This window comes from Phalangium opilio, unplaced genomic scaffold (assembly GCF_054372755.1).
Source record: "Phalangium opilio isolate 3A_F unplaced genomic scaffold, DU_Popi_V2 ptg000089l_1, whole genome shotgun sequence".
Taxonomy (NCBI): domain Eukaryota; kingdom Metazoa; phylum Arthropoda; class Arachnida; order Opiliones; family Phalangiidae; genus Phalangium; species Phalangium opilio.
Genome location: NW_028324194.1, coordinates 6680466 through 6700544, shown reverse-complemented (window position 1 = coordinate 6700544; position 20079 = coordinate 6680466). Strand labels below are relative to the sequence as shown.

Here is a 20079-nt window from a genome sequence, read left to right as displayed (position 1 = left end):
CTTTGGTGGAAACCATGCCATTGGGAGGCTAAGCGTTTCTCGTAACCCAAGCCGATCGCCGCGTACATCTTAACCCTAACGATGATAATGGAGTAGAAGCCAAAGTTGCCATCTGTGAACTTCGAACGCGATTCGGGTATTGCGAATACTTTAACTCCAATTTGCTAATTGCGTATACGTTTGCTCCAATTTGTCAACTGCGAAAGCGGTGACAGACACACAGACACGTCCAGTGTAATACCTCTCCGTGACGTCATCGTCACTTGGAGAGGTAAAAATCGCTACAATACACCTTTAACCAAGAAAATTAACTGGGGTTTAATGTTATTCATCAAGTAGAATGGGAAAATTATAACGCCACACTAAGAAGACATCTCCATTGTTATAGCTCTATGAGTTTTAGTTTCACCCTTGATTTTGGTATTCCGGAAACGTTCTTTAAATTTTACCCAAAAATATATGACCCAATAAGAGGCCGGCTTATTTCGCTTTCGGTTTATTTCCAAAATGTCTTACGAAGTATTCGCTACACGTAGGTAGTTGACCATTATTTTACAAAAGAAAGCTTTTAAAGGAAAAAGGCGTTAAAATAACCAGGTCCGCAACGTTTCTTTCCCTCGAGGTTTAAGGTTTCAAAATTTATTAAAAAGCATCACGAAAAAAGAAAAGCTTTACTCCATAGACGTGTTGTAAGGATGAAATAGATTTTTAGACACACGTAACTTTGTTTTAGATCTAGAAAGGAATAAATAGTGGTTCCAAGTTCAATACGTACAACATTGCTAGGTGTACGTAAGTTACTCTTGTTACAGGCTAAACTAGAAATTTATAGATTCTAGCATAAGTTTACAAGATATGTTCCATAAGTATGACACTACCTATAGTTAGTAATGCTAGAGACTTACAGTTCGAGCTAGTTCGAGAACGATAACGAACACTCGGTTAATTTTGTGGTCCATCTTAATATTCAGTCTGTACTAAATAAGCCTTTGACAACGCCTCACCAGGCGTCGCTTTACTAGAATATATGACGCTTCACTTGCGTCACTTCATGACCAGCTCAAAGTAACCAGTGACAAACTTATGGAACATGTCTTATCAGCTTATATGGTATACTATCACCGTGGAAGGACTAGGCTTAGTTCTTCCATGCTAGGACTTGGCAATTCGTTTTTTGCCAGACGTTCTTGATTCATGTGGTTGAACACATTGCGAGTGGGTAACTATTAATCTCGGACAGACACATCGCTTCGCTTACTGATAACATGAAAGCTCCTTATACTTGTTACAAGAAAGAGAAAATTAATGAGGAGTGGATTATTTTGGTAGACACATTTTAGAGAAATGAGGGTTTAAATTGACACATTAAAGCGAACTAATATCATAATTATGGTTTTAAATCAAGTCAATTGATGCTAATCAACTTAATTGGTGTTGCATTCATTTCACTTCAGACACTGTCAACTCTCCTTACCCTTTAGGAATTATGATATTACACATAAGGCCACACAGGTTTAGAGAGCATCAAGTTCTAGCTACCTATTACACAATATTTCAAAGCTGAGATCAATACTGATGTTTGTTATTCTTTCTGTTGGTCTAATACTTCTTTTTGACGTAGTTTCTACGTATTTGCCTACGGCGCCTTTGCTTTCGTCTTTTCATCAATTCCATGACAAATTCAAGTACAAGTTCTCCGACGGTGATTGATGTGCATGTTAACATTATTTGAAAAGCAACAGAGAGTTCATGGAATGAAAGGGGCTTGGTTGCGTGTTCCTGATCTGAGTCCTTCTCTCTGCCACAATATTTTGAGATTGATTTCCCTTTCAAATCCTTAGTCATTAATCCAGATTCAAAGTACCACGAAGTTCTAAATAACGATAAAGCTTAGTGTTAAATCAAATTGGTTCAATTCTACTGCAATGCATTGAAGTGGCAGTTCAAAAATACCCATTTAACCTAGGTCGGAGTTTAGGATACTTTTGCACTTCTTAAAAGGTCTGTAAAGGGGTCGGAGGACCGTTGAATGTTTTTTTGAAAAAGCCGTTATTGACGTCACAGCCCCCCTCCGAGGGTTAAGCAAACGAAAGTCTTTCCTTCTTCTCGTGAAAAAGGTATTTAGGTACTTTCCTACTTTTATGTTATTCAGCCTTATCGGCGCCTTTGCTATGGTCGACGGTTTTAGCAAACGCAGCGGGGGTCTCGAACCCTCGGGAAGGGGGACTGGGGTAGCCCTGAAGAGGGCTCACAACCACTTAACAACCCCGAAATATTTACTTTTGACGCGTTTTACATCAGCTGATGACGTCAATGATTGGGGGGGGGTGAATTACAAAACAATTCAACGGTTCGCCGACTTCTTTACAGTCCCCGGGGCTTGTTTACCTCAGGTTGATTTCTTGTTTTACGCGATTGGGTAATGTTTTCCGAAAAGCGATGGCGGTATTGATTTTAAATAATTTTTTTCTTGCCAAATGAAGTCCTTTTTCTTTCCTACAGTTTTCGATTAACATATTTTTCAGTGGAATTTTTCCAGAAATGAGGACTGAAGTACCATCTAAAACGCCGGAAATGTTGCGAATGTCTGTCACAGAAACCACTACTCCCTTATCGTTGATCTGCTTGTAGAGGGCTTTTAGCCTCACGTCACTTGAACCCTAAAAATACCATAATTGTTTGTAACAAATATCAAACCATACTTGTCACTATTGTCTCCAACAGCACATCATCATCTGTGCTACAAGGTAATAAAAGAGCTTGACGGGTTCAACATCATATGCATTACGGGTTTGTGGGTAAAATTCTCTCCCTCGAGAGCATCCTCTCGACAAAGAGAAGAGAGAATCAGTATAGGCAGCTGTGGTCCATACTTGGTGGGAACGGGGGTAAATCTACGGTACGCCACAGCGCCAGAGCGCAGCTTTCTCGCGCATAGTTGACGTAGGGATGACAGAGAAAAGACTATGGTTCCTCCCCCATGCGCTAAGAATATGCGTCCTGAAACTAAACGTACCAAAAATTGTTTTCACTACCGCCTATTTCCCCATTTTTCAGCGGATTTTATGAAGCTCGTTTCTGTCTTCTTCTCTCGACTCGCCTCAGTGCCTATAGAAACTTTACAGCCTAAGATGGGGTCGTATGTATAAGTGAAAAATTCTTGGCGTGAACTAGGCCAAGGTAATGTTTACGTCGTCAAAGACAAGAAACAACTAGTTGAGCCAATGAAGAGATGGACTGTCAAACGATCGAAGTGAATAAAAACTAAGCACCAACGCTCTAGCACCCACAATTTATTCCTACTCTAAAATTAGCCACGCGTCTCTCAGTTTCATTTGCTCGACTGACTTTCGATGTAAGCTTACATAGATCCTATTAATAAAAACTGTCTTTGTAGACAAAGACGGGAAAAAGTAAGAGATAAGTGTAGAAAATTAAATGCCTGAAGTAACAGATATTAAATTTTCACTTTTGAACACATGATTATAAAACCTCAATTATTTGAAAAAATTCTTAACTTAGTTTTTTTCACCAAAATTACTTTAGTAAAAATATTTTAATATGACACTTATATATCATTTTTAAAATAATACGCGTTTTCCATTTTTTCTCTCAAATATTCCAATCAGGTTCAGCCCTATAAGGAGAATAAAATGGACAGAAAAACATTAATAGCTGATAAAGTAAAAACCGTATCAAAACAAGAAGTGTTCGTTAATTTCAAAGTTTTCGAAGTTTCAAAAATTGACGTAATGTATAGCTCTCTAAAGATCACGATCAATCTACAGATCTTTTCCACACTAATATCAACATCACAATAAAACTGCCTATGTTACTTTCCGCTTCGCAATATTTCTCATTTAAAAATACAAAAATGAAACTCGTAAATCTCAATTTTTTCAGATATGTAAGTATTTGAACCTTCTTAAAGACCGTGTCAGTCTCTCCTCCCTGGTAAAACGTAGTATCAAGCTAGTATCCTTTAAAAAATTCTTGAAGAAGCCTTTTTCTAGAGCTAATATTGGGAACAAAATACTAGGGTAAATAATGTTAAAAACATTTTCCGCATATGAAATTTTGGTGAAAAAAACTAAGTTAAGAATTTTTTCAAATAATTGATGTTTTATAATCATGTGTTCAAAAGTGAAAATTTAATATCTGTTACTTCAGGCATTTAATTTTCTACACTTATCTCTTACTTTTTTCCGTCTTTGTCTACAAAGACAGTTTTTATTAATATCTGTTACTTCAGTCTTAATATTAATTATAATAGTTTAGAAACCTTAGGTGAGAAAACGTTTTACGGCGTTGCACTTACATTAGTTAAAGCTTTTGAACTGACGAAGCATCTATTACATAACTTCAAACCTCACTGCTTGACTTGACAATCAACGTCCAGTCAAACTAAAATTGCTTTCCCGTCATTTTCACATGCAAATCACAGAGCAAGCGGTAGTTATACCACAAAAAGATTAAGTAGACCTGAGCATTCCATAGATCTGAGCACCAACAGATGTCCAAGAATTGTGCACCAACACAAGTCATATGCTTATCGGCAGTGTAGCTTAATTACCCGCCATCGGTAATCTAGCTTAATTACCCGCCATCGGTAATCTAGCTTAATTACCCGTAATCGTTAATTTAGCTTAATTACCCGTAATCGTTAATCTAGCTTAATTACCCGTAATCGTTAATCTAGCTTAATTACCCGTAATCGTTAATCTAGCTTAATTACCTGTAATCGTTAATCTAGCTTAATTACCTGTAATCGTTAATCTAGCTTAATTACCTGTAATCGTTAATCTAGCTTAATTACCTGTAATCGTTAGTCTAGCTTAATTACCTAAAATCATTTAGTTTTTGCAACGAAAGAGAGAAAAATCAGATAAAAGTCCGCGGTAAAACAGCGTATGTGCAAGAGTGGCTTTCTCCTCGGCTTTATCCACGGTAAAACGCCGTAAGTCCAACAGTATGACATATAGGGTGCAACAACGTAAGTCAAAGCATGATTAAAAAACATGAAATTTAGCACTTAAACTTAATTTTTCTCAAAAACCTTAAAAATGGTCCTAGAAATAGGTTTATATTTTGATATAAAACCGTTCCCTAACGAAACAAACGATTATTTCATATCAAAAGGGTGGCCACAAAATGGCTAAATTTGAGAAAAACTCCATGTTATTTCTATGGGAAAATTTAACTTTTTCACCAAAAACACTGACTAATTTTATTGAAATGAAAACCACCCTTAGCAACATTATTTTTTATAAAATTAACTATTTAATGGATCTTTTTGAAATTTTAACCACATATTGAGGGCCCGAATTGTAGTTCTGTGGAATATTTTCAAAACAGTTGAAACAATACAAAAAAAGTTACATCCAAACAAAAAACTCTCCTTATACATTAAGAGCAGTATGAAGTCTTATCTAAGAGAGCTATCGCTCTCCTAGAATAAGCTTCTACTAATAACAACAGTATTACGAAGAAAAAATTTCCAGGTGTTGAAAAGAAGCTTACTTGTATATACTTGAAAATGCTAGAATTTCTCGTGATTATGGGTTTCAGATGAGGATATTTCACGATGTCCGTAAGGCTTTCAATACGTTCTTCATCAGATATGGTTAAGCGAGAAATAGTCGAGGTGCAGACGACGCTAATAATGAGCACCACTCCGCACATCCATGAAAAATACAGAAAGCGGTGACCGAACGCCTTAAAGTGTTTCTGAATAAAAATTCCTGAAACAATATAAACTTAATATTACTTAATTACTCACACCTTTTGAATTGTGAACGGTTTGTGATCTAGGCCTATCTTTAGAGTGATCCAAATAGGGTTGCAGGATGTGTGTTTTTTTGAGTGATTTTGAGTGATATTTTTCTATAAGGGCCATTGTTTTAAAGTTATGAGTGGAGTGTTTAATGGATGACCCCTTAAATTTGACTGAGAAACTGAATGACACAGTAAATTCTAAGGTACTCTCAGAGACGTTTATTGTCGCAGAGAACGACAAGCGAGAATAGACCCAACCAACAAATCGTTTGAATTTTTATAGCGGCTCTGATCTCGTTCGCGGGTTTTGAGGCGAGAAAGGGATAACCTGATTGGCTTGATTTTGCCATGCGCAGAACCTGTTTTACCCCAAGAGTCAGACTCTAATCCAATCAGAAAAATAAGAGACTTATTTGCGTTGCTCAACGAAAGATGGTACTAGAGTCAACTTCGTTAGTCACGTGATCCTATTCCTTAGATGGAGACGAGACCAAGCCAACTTGTTTATTTGTTGGTTGGGTCTATTGACTACACTCGGTTTTGCAGTCCATCGTCGTATTTAGCCTGTACTAAGCCTTTTGACAGAGTCTCATCAGGTGTCGTTTCTCGAAAATCTATGACGTTTAACCAGAAGAAAATAGGGGAAGTGGGTAGCTTGGGCAACTTCGCGAGGCGTCCCGTTTACGGATTTTTCGCGCCATTTCCCTCCCCGTGGGGGTGAAGAGAGATAGGATTTTTACGCGCATTAACACACGAGTGACGTGATTCTGTGGACAGTACGGTCCTACGCCTTCCAACTGACTAGAGGCGTCTGCTAGAGGCAGTGAGGCACTCAGGCAGAATGGCAGAGGCTCGAATCGAGTGGTAAGTACTAAATTCATAACTTATTTTAAAATATGTCTTTATTTTTAAATACAATGGTATTTCTAAGTTCCAGGGAAAAAATTAACTTGTCCGAAGTTTTAAACTGTGATAGGGAAGAGTTCAAAGTAATAAAGTTGTATCCAAGTTGTTGTAGTTTGATTTTTAACATTGGGATTGTTTTGGGTAGATCTTACTTTTCCTTTCAACACAGCCTGAGTTTTCTTATCGGTAGTTTCCTTGTACGTTAAATCACACTGCGTACTCTTAACGACATTCATTTTATTAAATAACCGAATTTCCGTCCTTAATTAAACCAATATCCGCATTAACCCGTTGCCTGACATAACCCTAACTCAAACTGAAGCACAGCAGAAATATAAGCAGACTACACAAGTTAGTTCCACAGTTCGCTACATGGTGGCGTTCGCAATGAAATCTGGTACTATTTTATGCTCCGCGCCGATTGGCCAGATTCAAATTTTAAGGGTGGTAGGGGAATCGACCATTGTAAGTGAGAATCACTGGACGACTTGTATGGCTCAAGGCTACGGCTACCCACTTCGCCTATTTTCTTCTGGTTTAACCTACGTCATTTCATGACAAGCTTTCATTAACCAGTGACAAACTTATGGAACATATCTTATCAACTTATGTTGTGACTCTCTAATTATAAAAAGTTTTTCCTTACATTTTGTAAATGCACATACCTTGAAGGAATAACGTCACAAACAAAGCGAAAAAATATTCAAAGAGTCGACTTTTTGATTTGCGTTTCAAGCGTTTCAAGCGCAACTTGACATTCACCGATTGAACGTTACGAGTGAAATAGTAAATAAGGAAAATGCCCATCATGAATAGCAACATCGCCAACCAAACCTATTCATAAATTTCCTTGTTTTAGAGAAATAATAATGACGATATGGTTAACATGAAAGAGTGGCGACTGACACATTTTGAGCGTTCGTATCTTCGCTTTTCTTGTTTGCACGATCGCACTACTGCCAACAGAGTTTTCGCTACTTCGCGTCCTCACCTCGCGAAGATACAAATTTCACGGGACTATAGGCCAAGAATTTCGCGCCTTCGCGAGAAAAGCACCATTCACAAACGAGAGGAAGAGTTTGTTGTGGAGGACGTCGATTAGTTTCAAAATGGCGGAAGCAGAGTGCAGCTGCTCAGCGAATCAGTTGAGTGACTATTAATAAATATGGACAAGGGTAGACAGCGCAATGATTGCTGAAATTTCATTGGCTCTCAGAATAGGAAAAGCAAAATATTTGCGTGTATCTGAATAGTATAAAGCAAATGTTTCTCGTGATCTGATCTGCAGCGAAGATACGAACACGCGACCGCGAGCCTGATGTGGACAAAGCTTCCGACGTTCTATCATTTCTATTTGTCTTTGTAATTAGAAATCGAATTACTTCGTTCTGTACAGCGTCCATGGAATAAAGGGACGACGATTTTACTCCTTTGCCATTATAGATTATTTTGGAGAGAACAGTGACGTAAGTCGATCCAATTGGAGTGGTGAAATCCATCCACTTAAACCTCGGAAGGGTCATAGACAATGGAAATAAAATTAGATCCGCACTCTGACAAAAATAATTTCCAAAGTGTAAAATGTTGTAGAGGAGCCGCGCTTTACTACTACCTCGTATTTTGAACCAATAATACGTACATTGTTGAGCATTTCAAGGGTTTTACGTAGGATTTGAGGCTGCACCAGTTTAACTTGCCAGCTTGATTGAACATTAAAAACAGTCGGTTAGAAAAATTAAGTACTCCTTGTCTACAGTACGTAAGCCAGGATAATTTAAACCCTTCATTCCTCTTTGGAACTACTAAAAGTCTATAAGACTACCTATACTTCTTAATGCTAGAGACTTACTGAGAGCTAGTTCGAGACCGACGCGAGAATTGACTACACTTGGTTATGCAGTCCATCTTCCTATTTAGTCTGTACTAAAGCTTTGACAACACCTCACCAGGCGTCGCTTTATGAGAATCTATCACGTTTTATACGTCACTATATGTCATGACAAGTTCTCAGTAACCAGTGAAAATCTTACGAAACATATCTTATAAAAGTAAGTTCTTTAACAGTTATATACAACTTTAGTGCGATGCACATCTGAAGTTTCATGAGCGGGAAATGAAACAAAAAGGGTGAGCATGCTGGGAATAATCATGTTACACTTCTTCTATTACCCCTTTCTGGCAACATGTAGGTACAGCACATGTTTTTCAATAAGTTTCTAAAACGAACCTTGTGCAAATTTGAACACTAGTTCTATATTAACTGCGAGAATAACGACGTAAATACAAGAAAATAGATTAAAACTCACGTTGAATGGTTAAATCGGTTTGTATTTCTTGTCAATACATTATAGTAGTTGCTCATGCGGCCCAGCACTTTCAAGTTACCATTCTCATCCGTTGTCAGATTGATAAACGGCGCATACTGAAATAATTTTTCTTTAACTTTTATTGTAGTTGAATTTTAATAACAGTCCATGTTCAAGCATAAAATTTAGATTTCATAATGTAGAAATCTAGTCACAAGACAAGATTTTTAAGGTTGTGAAACAAGAAATCGCTCTAATTGATTTTTACGAATTATGTTAAACATTCAGAATTTCAGATATGCACTATTGTTTTTCAGACTGCAACCGGAGCCTCCGGGATGAACTAGGCCCATGCGTGTGGCGAAGCGAGAATATTTTTTTTTAACTAATTTAGTTCGCCGTGTTTTCCCGTTTGGGGGCGCTGATACGACCGAAAAATAAACAAAGTTCAACCCCGTGACTGCTTAAGTATTTGGATCAAGGTCGCGGATTGTAAGTATACGTTTTTATAACTCTTACTGAATTATTTTAATTGAAATAATTTATTTTGTTGTCATCAATACCATCTAACCGAAAGATTCAGTAAAAAGTGAATAGCCCCAAAAACATTTACGTTAATTTTAGGATGAAACTTTTCTCTATCATAAAAATTTTATGATTGACCCCTAAAATATCAACGATAATTTAAGGAAGACCCCTGTCACAACGGAAAAATAAGCACCATCTATGGTGAAAATATTTTTCCTAACAAACTGGATATTTCCCCACATAAAATTTGACATGCATGGGCCTAGTTCATCCCGGAGGCTCCGCTGCAACACTCGAAAAGAGATGCTGGAATGTTTATACGCTAAAATCAATTGGAATGGAATTCATTGATACATTTTAAAACCATTACTTAAAGGAACTTTTTCTTATAAGAGCTCCTCTTGCAAAAATTTTAAATGCTACTAAATGTTCACTAAATCACCCCGTTGGCTGGAGTGATTTAAAGAACTGGAGGGCTTAAGGCGGTGTTTATCATTGAAAGTTACGTGTATTTCACCACAAATCGAGAAGAATTTTAAAAGCAAAAGAAAATACTAGCTTGTGGCCCCGTGGATATTACAATTATAACGTAAGTAAATTTATTGAAGTAAGGATTAAGGGTTATATTTTTCTTATTTTTGTTAGGGCAGCGAGGGGCTATTCACACTGATTTTCTGTACTTCTTTTAAGGGTATTTCTTTTTACCACTGTTGAAAATACGCATCGGGGGCTAATCACTCAAATATTCTGTACTCCGTGTAGTACGGTACGATGTGGCTAGTATTACGAGCCCTTGGGGAGTCTTGTTATTTTCTTGTTCATTCGGTTAGGTTTGGTTCGGTGAGGGTTAGGTAATTCTATGCTACAAAAGAGGCTTGCTATTAAACTTGTGATTTGACCATAAACATAAGAATTAAAACAAGAGTGTTTTTGTTAAAAATTAAAGCAAAAGATGTATTCTTTAATTCCGTTTGTAAAAACTGCATTAAAAATATATCTCGTTAAATTGCGCCGAAAAATTCATGATGATAAAACCTCACATTTTGGCTATATTCGGTCCAACGGACCAGCAGCATGAGTTTCAGGGTTTCAAAATGTAATCAACATGATAATAAAAATGTTTTATTTGCAAAGTGTGCGGAAATGAGTTATGAAAAATTGTGCGGAAAGGGGCTATAAGATTTTAACGTGTGATTTTAACTGTGCGGAAACGGGCGACCACCCTTTTCGAGAGGGTTCGAATTAAAAAACCCAGCTCCTGCCCCCAAAAACCCTCTTAATAAAACCCATCACTAAAATCTTCAATTTTGATGAATAATTTCATTTTAAAGATAATTTAAGATATTTATTGTTTCAACTTCAAAATTAATATTTAATAATAATAATTACTTTAATGAAACATTTTAAGATTTTTTTAAATTAAGCAGTGACTTTTGAATGAAAAATTATACAATGCACGCAACTGCTATAGATAAAGGCCCAAAAACCCGGTGATCTGTTTTTTTTCGAACCCTCCTTTTCGGCGACTCAGATCAAATATCTGCATGATTATGTTTTTATAAGAAACAAAGTTTTTTCGCAATTTTTCCATAACACAATGCTTAATCAGGATTTAATCCTACGCGTCTAGAATATGACGTTGTTTACAGGCTTAATGGCCAGGCGTTCTTCGGACCCAGCATTGAGGACCTAAACCAAACCAATGATACCCTAGTTTTGGGTCAAATTCGCCTAGGAATTTTGAAGGTACATAATGATATAACATAAAGTCAAGCAAAGAAGCCAGAGTCTCAGTTATATATGAGATTTAACGTTACAGTACCTTAATGACAACGACTCGTAACATATTCATTGTTACTTCGTTTAAGCTAACCGTTCATGGGGAACGAAGCCGACTTTGTCAAGAAAAGACCTAACGCCAACTCCCTTTTAAAACCCAATGAAATAATCCCATCTCGATTCAATTACCAAAATACGATGTTTTAACGATGAAAAGCATTAGTCTATGTTTACGATGATTTTGTACTTATAAAGTAATTTTCTATGCATTATATGTATCTTTAAAGTGCCACTGACAAGTGCTCGGAATTTGATAAACATTGTCTAACAACATTTACTGAAGTATGGTGATATTATACATATGCAATTGCTTAGAAGTAAATGAAGTACCTTTGCCATTTGCCAGACCATATGTTCCATAAGTTTGTCACTGGCTTGTCATGAAGTGACGTAGGTCACCGATTCTCGTTAAACGACGCCAGGTGAAGCCCTGTCAAAGGCTTAATGCAGACTAAATAGGATGATGGACTGCAAAACCGAGTGTTGTCAATTCCCGCTTGTCGTTCTCGAACTAGCTCGAGATCAGTAATTCTCTAGCATTACCAAATATAGGTTGTGTCATACTTATGGAACATATCTTAAAAACTTATGGTGTAAAAGTGTACCATAAGTGAAGAAACACTTTCTTTCTAGAAGTGCATTTGTTAAAATTTAGAAGTAACTTGACACCGACACTTGAAAGATATATCCCTCATTATTAAAATTCGATAATCTATTTGGAATTGAACTATTTTTATGCTTTATTGGCGAAGAAATTTAGAAATATCATTTTTGACAAAAACAGATTGTTTTCTCGATAAAAATGTTTGTCTGTAAACGGAAAAAACCATGATTGGAAAACTGTTCATTAAAAGCTTTTGCTTTTTCTATATTTTGAACTTGGTTTGTCTGTTAGTAACTATTGTTCTTTTATTTGGAGAGACATGGTTCTTTATATACTTCGATAAAAGTAGTTTCAAGCGAAAGTTTCAAAACATAACAAGTTGGGAAAGCAAAATTTAACCTCTCCAAGTGTTTTTTATAAGCAACTGCAGACGTTACATTTAAAACCATATAAACATAATATTCTAAACCCTGTACATGATGCCCCGAACAGTTTTCAATAAAAAATATTTTTATTAAAAGGACCGGGGTAAAAAGAAAAGCATTAAATACGTCACAAGCACCACGTGACTCCTAGATACAAAGACTCCACATGGAGTTCCCTGCACACCTAGCCCCAGTTTTTCTGCGAGATTGCAGCGCCAATTCTACGAAGTGGTGTAGTTTTCGAAATAAAACGAACTAAGTTTCTTTGAACCATGCTTTTCCTCAGTCACGGGCCTATGACGTGTTTCAAATCATTTAACCCACCGCCGATGCCTTCTTTACAATTAATATCAATTAAGTATACTTATTTAAATTTTCAAGAAAAACCTCTTAATTGCGTCTCGACTCGGAGAGGCTAATTTTGGTTTCCCAACTTGTCATAAGTTTATAATATATGTTCCATAAGCATGACACTACCTATACTTAGTAACGCTCGAGACCGACGCGAGAATTGCCTATACTCTTCCTAAGCCTTTGACAGCGCCTCACCAGGCGTCGCTTTACAAGAATCTATGACGTTTTTCCAACGTCATTTTGAAAAACACGATTGATAGTAATGTGTTTTTACTCTCAATGTTGTTTTCCTTCTTGTTTATGGTTTACTTTTGTCTATGTATGGCAAGACTAAAGTCTTTCAATAGTTTGCAATTTGAACAATGCATTACAAACAAAATATTGATTTATACTAACCTGTTGCAGATTCAATGGCTACGAAGGATGAACTCAGAGCGTTCTACGAGTGTCTTCAGATCAATGCGAATTACAAACGTACGTTGATTGTAATTTCTTATTCGATTTAGCTGGACCAATATGTAATAAGACCAAATCTCCAGTGTGGCCGAGTTCTTGTTGATAACTCCGAATTAATGAATAACCATGACCCGTACGCTGGTGTTCGCTTATTTTGCTTAAACGTTATAAGCCCCAACGATAAAAATTCGGTACGACTAAAATCTTTTCATCTGTAGCCGTCTTTTTGACATGGACTATTCTATTTTGTTTTGTCCGGTCTTAATTGGAGTGGGGTTGTTGTTCCGAGTTTTCCGATTGGGAGAATTAGTTTCGGCGGACTGAAACACCGCGGATTCGAGTGGTTTAGGCTAACTACGTTGTCGTATTTCGCGAACTAAAAATGATTACGAGTCGTTTAACAAAAATTTGTCTTTATTTTTCTAAAATTCTAAAAGGTAGTAGTTGTTTTCATGGATTTCAAAACTTGACTGTTTTTAAATAAATTTTCCTTCGTGAGCAAGAGAACGCCCTCTTCTCTGTAGGTATTAAATTTGTTTTTTGTTGTACATTTTTTTAGTATTATCAGTATACAATAGTTAATGTTCCTTTTTTACCGTTTCCCCTTTAGTTCAGTTTTATTATTACACATTTTAAGTCTTCTCTTTATACTCCTTAATAGGTTTATTAATTTTTTATTATTTTATAGGCTAAAGCTGTGGTTTTTTATGATTGTCCGGTTAAGTTTTAAGATTTTTACTTTCGCGCTCTTTAGAGCTGGCGAAAGTATTGTTCCGACCCTTGCTGGCAGGCTGAGCACCTTTTCAATCCCCCATTTCCCCCTTTCTTCGCGTACACGGTCGGATATTTGCAAATAGTTCACAGAACCACCCTGAGGTGACTCTGCAACATCAATATTATTTTTTATTTAAGAAATTATTTACATCCCTACCGGGAACCGATCCCACGCCCTGCGGATCCCCACTTTTCTCCTCAGATTGATGACTTATCAAGCTGAGCCATGGAAGTATGTTGAGAAACTACAATTATTTGGTAAAGCGTATTTCGTGAAGAGATAATCGTCGCCTGGCAACGGCCGTGATTCACTTAAACTGTAAACCAAATTCTTTTATTCATAATCGGAATGCTCTTTTATAAACAATGGAAAAAAGTCGAAAATTATAAATTTGCCGAGGTCATCTTATAATGAATATAGTAATACTAATTCTAGTCACTAGAGGCAGCGCAAAAGTGTAAACTGGCCGGTGCCATCTTGTTTTTTCTTTGATTGGAAAAGGTTTCAATATTGGTCCTAGGAGGATATAGGGGTGAAGGAGTCTTCGACTGCCCGTTCTTAGAGCTCAGGTTTCGGCCTCTCCCATGGGAGATTCGTTCACGCGCACCTAGTGACCTTGGTTACGCGCATCACGTGACCACGCAAATCCCAATTCAAAAAAGAGCGGGTTTTTCATGCTATCTTAGGCCTTAGAAGCAACACCGCCTTTATGTAGGCGGCGTAAAAAAAGTAAGAGATTTGGGGAAAGAATGATATTTTTAATGTTATCGGGTGTTAACTCTACTCTACCATCAGGCTTTAATCCACCTTAAACACTTTTTTACTTAAGTTTTTGGTTTAGGGATAGAGTAAAAAAGCGTTCCCTCTAAAATAGTTTTATCAAAGAACAAATAATTTACAATTAATAAAATATTAAATAATGATAAATGTTCCGTTAAAGCACTAAAAAATGCAGCCTTTACCAAAAATGAAATCAAAAGAAAAGACGACGCCCGATGACGATCTGCGCGGAACTAGTTGCGCGGCTATGAATCTCCCAGAACGAGAGAGAACGGGGGGGGAAACCACGGCCGATAATCTGTAAGCGCGTTTCAATGGGAAATCGGGCAGTCGAAGACTCCTTCACCCCTATATCCTCCTAGATTGGTCCTGGCGTGGCGCTGCCCTAAAAGAACCACACACCCTATCTCCATTCCAGTTAATCTGTGTTTAATAGTCTTAGTTTGAAATAAGGGGAAACCCTTAACTATACCATAGATCTAAAGAGAGTGACATTGAAAAACCGCTCATCGGTAGCGGTGTTTTTTGACGTTTCAACTTCCAGCAACCAAACCGACTATGATCACGCACTTTTTAATCAGGCCTATAGGGCGACAGCAGAAAGGGCATTAAAATAAATGGCATACGTCACAGCTTCAGAATACAGTCGCGCCATCTAGTAAGGCTCAGTATAAAGAAAGTTCGTTTTTTTGACAAGATTCAAAATTTTATCTAGCCGCCATATTTGGGGAGCGGGATCAAAGGCTTCAATAATGAATACGTCTAAAATAACTAGTAAGGAGCCTAAATTAACATATTTTGAAACTCTTAATGAACATATTAAGAAAAGGTATAGAGAAAAAACAAGTTTAATAGGTGATACAGACCCTTATTTAATAAAAAAAAAAGATTTGAAGTTTTTGAATGCCCAAGACACCGGTGGTGAAACGAGCAACTCGTTTGACTTGCTACCACCTGTTAGTTTTCCTGATATGTATGTTTATTTAATTTCTGGACAGTCCCCTTTCACTCATATGCAACTGAAAAATTATAAAGCACTTGAGGCTTACGATCAGTTTGTTTGTGGTTTCGTAAGAAACGTAGGGCTCAAAACCTTCCCTAGGGATGATAATGACGACAAAGTGCTGATCAAATGCCAAGTAAGTTTACATATTACTTTGATACTCTGCTCGAGTAGTTATTTATGAATATCTAAATTTAGGTTATGCATTCGCAAAGACTCAGAGAGAAAGTGCTAGAACCATGGGTGATAGCAGGAAGTTCAGGTACGATTCATTGTGGACATTGCACATGTATGGCCGGCTTAGACGAATGCTGTACCCACATTGCAGCGCTACTTTTCTATGTTGAATACGCAGTAAGATTCCGAGAAAAAGTAACTGTTACTGGCCAGAAAGCTTACTGGATGGTTCCTATAACCAAAGAGCCATCGTATTCGCCTGTTTGCCAAATGGATTTGAGTTCAGCGAAAGCAAAGAAAAAAGCGTTAGATGCGAATGTAGAGGGCCTTACTCCGTCAAAACCCAAATCGCTCGTTCGCAAGCCGCTAAAAGAGGTTCCTGATTTCAGCGCGCAAGAAATGAGTGAATTTTGGGATGAAATTTATAGCGAATCCCCGAACTTGGCTATTTTTAGGGTTCTTCCCAAGTATCATGAAAAATGTATTCCAACCTACATGAACAAGGAAGTATATCCATTAGTTTTAACGGAACTTTATAAAGAACATTTATCAAAATTATCATTTGGGGAACTGTTAATCCATTCAGAAGTAGTAGAAGTATCATTCACCCAAGAACAAGCCAAAAGAGTTCAGATGGAAACAAAATCTCAAGCTAAATCTAAAAGTTGGCATAGATTTAGAGCTGGCAGAATTACTGCATCAAATTTACGAAAAGCATGTCAAACAGATCCCTCAATGCCCTCGGTTTCTTTAATTGAAACAATATGTTACCCCGGAAAAACGTCATTCAGTTCTGAGGCTACTGACTGGGGAATAAATCATGAACGTACAATGAAAAAGGTTTATCTAACTGTAATGAAAGAAAAACATCAGAATTTGAAGTTCGAAGAGTCAGGCCTTTTTTTAAATCCTAAATATCCACACCTTGGGGCATCGCCAGATGGATTAGTAGAATGTCAATGCTGTGGAAAAGGGGTAATTGAAATAAAGTGTCCCTATTCAATGAGAACCAAATCAGTTAAGGAGGTGAACAAGACTTTTTGTCTAGAAAGCACACCTGATGGTCTTAAATTGAAAAAAGAACATGAATATTACTACCAGGTCCAAGCGCAGATGTTCTTGTCTGAGAGGAGCTACGCAGATTTCTGTGTATGGACACCTGTAGACCACCACATTGAACGAATAGAGCCAGATGAAGCCCTGTGGGATACAGCCAATTCTAGAGCTAATGAGTTTTTTAGAACAGCATTATTGCCAGAATTAATTGCCAAGTATTTCACAAGAGAAGTAACTTCTGAAAGCAAACGACCCAAAGTTTCGTGTACTTCAAAAGCCGGTACACTAGATACAAGTGATTCCATTGTGGTCTCTAAAATTCTATCGCCAAGTAAAAACAGCAATGAAAGTAATGAAGATTTAAATCTAGTGAATGATGGTGAAAAATGGTGCTACTGTAAAGAGGGAGAAAAAGGGAAAATGATTTTTTGTGAACAAGAAAACTGTAACATCAAATGGTTCCACATAAAATGTCTAAAAATGAGGCAGATTCCTAAAAGAAAATGGTTTTGCCCCGACTGCAAAAAGATCATTCGTGCTGACAAAATTTTAAATAAGGTTAATAAGAAACCATTAAAAAAAATTTAAAATATTTTACCCTAGTCAAACTGTCAATTTGTGCTTAATCCAAATAATTTTAATGATCAAATAAAAATTGTGATAATTTTAATGATCAGATAAAAACTGTGATTTGTGATAATTTTAATGAGCAAATAAAAATTGTGATAATTTTAATGAACAAATAAAAATTGTGATAATTTTAATGAACAAATAAAAATTGTGATAATTCTAATGAACATATAAAAATTGCGATAATTTTAATGAACAAATAAAAACACTGTTTTTTTGAAATATTTTTACTCTATTGGGATAACGGGGGATGTCAGATTTGTTAATCCACATGCGGAAACAACAATCTTATCAATTATAGCTATAGTTTCATCTTCAGGAGCTTCATGCAAGAGTTCAATTGGTATTTTTGTGTGTAGAATTTGATACTTCTGGCGCAATAAACCAATAACCCTCTCAACATGAATTCTAACATTAGCTATTTTACGGGTATCTTCAATTTCTTCCGGATTTAACTGTGCCTTTCCTTTTGTGAAAGCCGGTAATTTTACTGACGCATAGAACATGCTAACAGAATCAGCAATATTAAAACCCCTATCAGCTAAGACAACATCTCCAGGCAAGAGATTGTTCAAAAATCCGCAATTTTCAGTCAGGTGTTTATCGCTTACGCGGCCTCCCCATCCTTTGGACACAAAACTTATCGTCCCTTGGGGTGTAATTGCAATTAAATATTTTACAGTGTTACTGTGTTTATAGCTTGACCAGGTTTCTGCCTTACTTAATACATTTGATGGCTTTTCAGTAAAGATTTCGAAACAGTCAATGATTGTAGCCACCCTTTTCCCAAAATTCACCTGGAAACACATCGGCATAGTGGCCTGAAGGATATCTCTCTCAGGCCATATAATACTTTTTTGGAAAAGTTTATACAAAATGTTTAAAGTGTTGTGAAAAAGTCGACCAACGGTTCGGTCTGAGATGTTAAACCTATAGGCCAAATCCAAGTTTGTTACCGCTAGTCTCATTTTCATTAGGGTTAATATTAGTTGTTGAAAATGATCGAGCTTAGAATTATTAAAAAGAAACGGTCGAATCCGTTTTAAAACTGTCAAAACCACCCCCATACTTTCTAGGCCCGTAAAATATTTAATTTTATCGTTATTGCCTTTAAAATAGGTTTCACTGTAGTTTGAATTTGCCAATTCTGACTGCAAAGCATCAATTTTACCAAGCAACTTTCGGTTTTCGGATATGTAATTTCTTATTTGCTCATTAGCTTGTTCATATTTCTCATTTAGACCCTCAAACAATTTTTGGGATTTTTCCAATTCATACTCAACATATTCTAATTCAAACTGTTCCACCACTCTAAATAAAGTTTGAGTTTCGCCATCAAACTTTTCTAAATAAGTTTGCGTTTCACAATCAACTTTTTCTAGAAATGTTTGCATTTCACTTTCCTTTACATTGGGTTTTGAATCAGATATTAAATCAAATTCAGAATAAGTTTGAACCTCCTTATCAGCGTAAACCCTAATTGTAGTTTGCATACTACCATCAACAAATAATTTTAAAGGCCCTGGGCTGGAAGAAACAAGAGCACTTTGGTCATCCTCAATCTTCGGAGAATTTTCTACGAGTTGTGTTTCTTCTTGTTCCATAATGGCAGAGAGTTCATTAGTGACAATATCGTCTTCATTAATTGTATTTTCTGTTGTACAATGTTCTATGTTTGTCTCTTCGAAACTTCTTAAAATTGTGTCACTTTCATGACCAAGGAAAGTACTTGAAGCTTGACTCTCTTCCGTTTCCATAATACATGCAGTAGAGTTATTTCCAATGTTTGTGCTCTGATAAAGATTTATACAAATCATTATGAGATAGGCTTATTAAAAACAAAGGGAAATGAATACATACATGTATCTTGTTTGTAATATACCCTAGTGCAGAACGTCTCTTTTTGCGTTGATATCTTGCGACCGACTTTTGAAGAAAAGCATCACTTGAAACACTTAGTGGGTTTAGACTCTTATTTGGAGCCCAATCGGGGTTAGTTTTATCGAATAGCGCGGAAGGTTTTGCTTAAATAAAACATAGATTATATAGTTAATAACAGGATCAATTTGAATTAAATTCTTATCACTTACCAGAGAAAAAATGCTTAGAACAAACTCTAGTATTTTTTGTTACGACATCAGGGCCAAGGCTTAACCTTTTCATCCAAAGTTTACGACGTTTAGAGGATAATTCTCGCGTTGCCTCATCTTGGTTTGTTATAATACCGGGTATACTAAAAAAACTTAACTTTTCCTTGGTACTAATACTTTTACAGCTCTTCAAACAACAGGTCCTAACCATTTTATGAACAAACCGCCTTAAAACAACCCAATTAAACTCCACAAAGATGGTGGCCGAGAAAACTGCCATTTAAAGACTAGACGCGGCGCTGCTAACTGTGGCGCGAAAGCAAAATTCAAATTGCGTGACGTCACCATATGTCTTTCTGCTGTCGCCCTATAATA

At 36.7% G+C, this 20079-nt stretch overlaps 3 protein-coding genes across 9 annotated transcripts; 1 reads left to right on the top strand and 2 right to left on the bottom strand.

Annotated features, from left to right (window-relative positions):
• Window positions 1–1456: 1456 nt before the first annotated feature.
• On the bottom strand, window positions 1457–8204 carry LOC149647252 (uncharacterized). The gene is made up of 5 exons (XM_089849612.1): window positions 8064–8204; window positions 7347–7515; window positions 5521–5741; window positions 2389–2660; window positions 1457–1873 (listed from the first exon to the last, which is right to left on the bottom strand). Exons 1-5 carry the CDS (start codon window positions 8202–8204, stop codon window positions 1600–1602), a joined length of 1077 nt encoding a protein of 358 aa, XP_089705738.1. The 3' UTR covers window positions 1457–1599.
• Window positions 8205–15337: 7133 nt separating this feature from the next.
• Window positions 15338–17717, top strand: LOC149647251 (uncharacterized). Of its 6 annotated transcripts, none has more exons than XM_089850125.1 (4): window positions 15338–15406; window positions 15464–15887; window positions 15950–16954; window positions 17030–17717. In XM_089850125.1, exons 1-4 carry the CDS (start codon window positions 15366–15368, stop codon window positions 17570–17572), a joined length of 2013 nt encoding a protein of 670 aa, XP_089706251.1. In that variant the 5' UTR covers window positions 15338–15365; the 3' UTR covers window positions 17573–17717. The 6 variants fall into 6 exon arrangements, with proteins under 6 accessions (XP_089706251.1, XP_089706252.1, XP_089706250.1 ...); XM_089850126.1 differs by having other exon boundaries at window positions 15950–16013; window positions 16107–17714; XM_089850124.1 differs by having other exon boundaries at window positions 15950–16013; window positions 16080–17714.
• Window positions 17670–20079, bottom strand: LOC149647250 (uncharacterized). 2 transcript variants are annotated; one of them, XM_089850130.1, is made up of 4 exons: window positions 19705–20079; window positions 19475–19638; window positions 18336–19407; window positions 17670–18263 (listed from the first exon to the last, which is right to left on the bottom strand). In XM_089850130.1, the coding sequence occupies exons 1-4, from the start codon at window positions 19982–19984 to the stop codon at window positions 17842–17844; spliced, it is 1938 nt and encodes a 645-aa protein (XP_089706256.1). In that variant the 5' UTR covers window positions 19985–20079; the 3' UTR covers window positions 17670–17841. The 2 variants fall into 2 exon arrangements, with proteins under 2 accessions (XP_089706256.1, XP_089706255.1); XM_089850129.1 differs by having other exon boundaries at window positions 17670–19407.

Coding starts and splice junctions, on each gene's coding strand:
- LOC149647252 (XM_089849612.1), bottom strand. CDS start 8,204: ATGACCCTTCCGAGGTTTAAGTGGATGGATTTCACCACTCCAATTGGA. Junction 2,661..5,520: donor GCATTTTCAAGTATATACAA/GTAAGCTTCTTT, acceptor TGGTATTTTTAG/GGTTCAAGTGACGTGAGGCT. Junction 1,874..2,388: donor AAACAAGAAATCAACCTGAG/GTAAACAAGCCC, acceptor ATCGTTATTTAG/AACTTCGTGGTACTTTGAAT.
- LOC149647251 (XM_089850123.1), top strand. CDS start 15,366: ATGGCATACGTCACAGCTTCAGAATACAGTCGCGCCATCTA. Junction 15,407..15,463: donor GAATACAGTCGCGCCATCTA/GTAAGGCTCAGT, acceptor AATTTTATCTAG/CCGCCATATTTGGGGAGCGG. Junction 15,888..15,949: donor AAGTGCTGATCAAATGCCAA/GTAAGTTTACAT, acceptor ATCTAAATTTAG/GTTATGCATTCGCAAAGACT.
- LOC149647250 (XM_089850129.1), bottom strand. CDS start 19,984: ATGGCAGTTTTCTCGGCCACCATCTTTGTGGAGTTTAATTGGGTTGTT. Junction 19,639..19,704: donor TTCTAAGCATTTTTTCTCTG/GTAAGTGATAAG, acceptor GTTTTATTTAAG/CAAAACCTTCCGCGCTATTC. Junction 19,408..19,474: donor ATATTACAAACAAGATACAT/GTATGTATTCAT, acceptor AATCTTTATCAG/AGCACAAACATTGGAAATAA.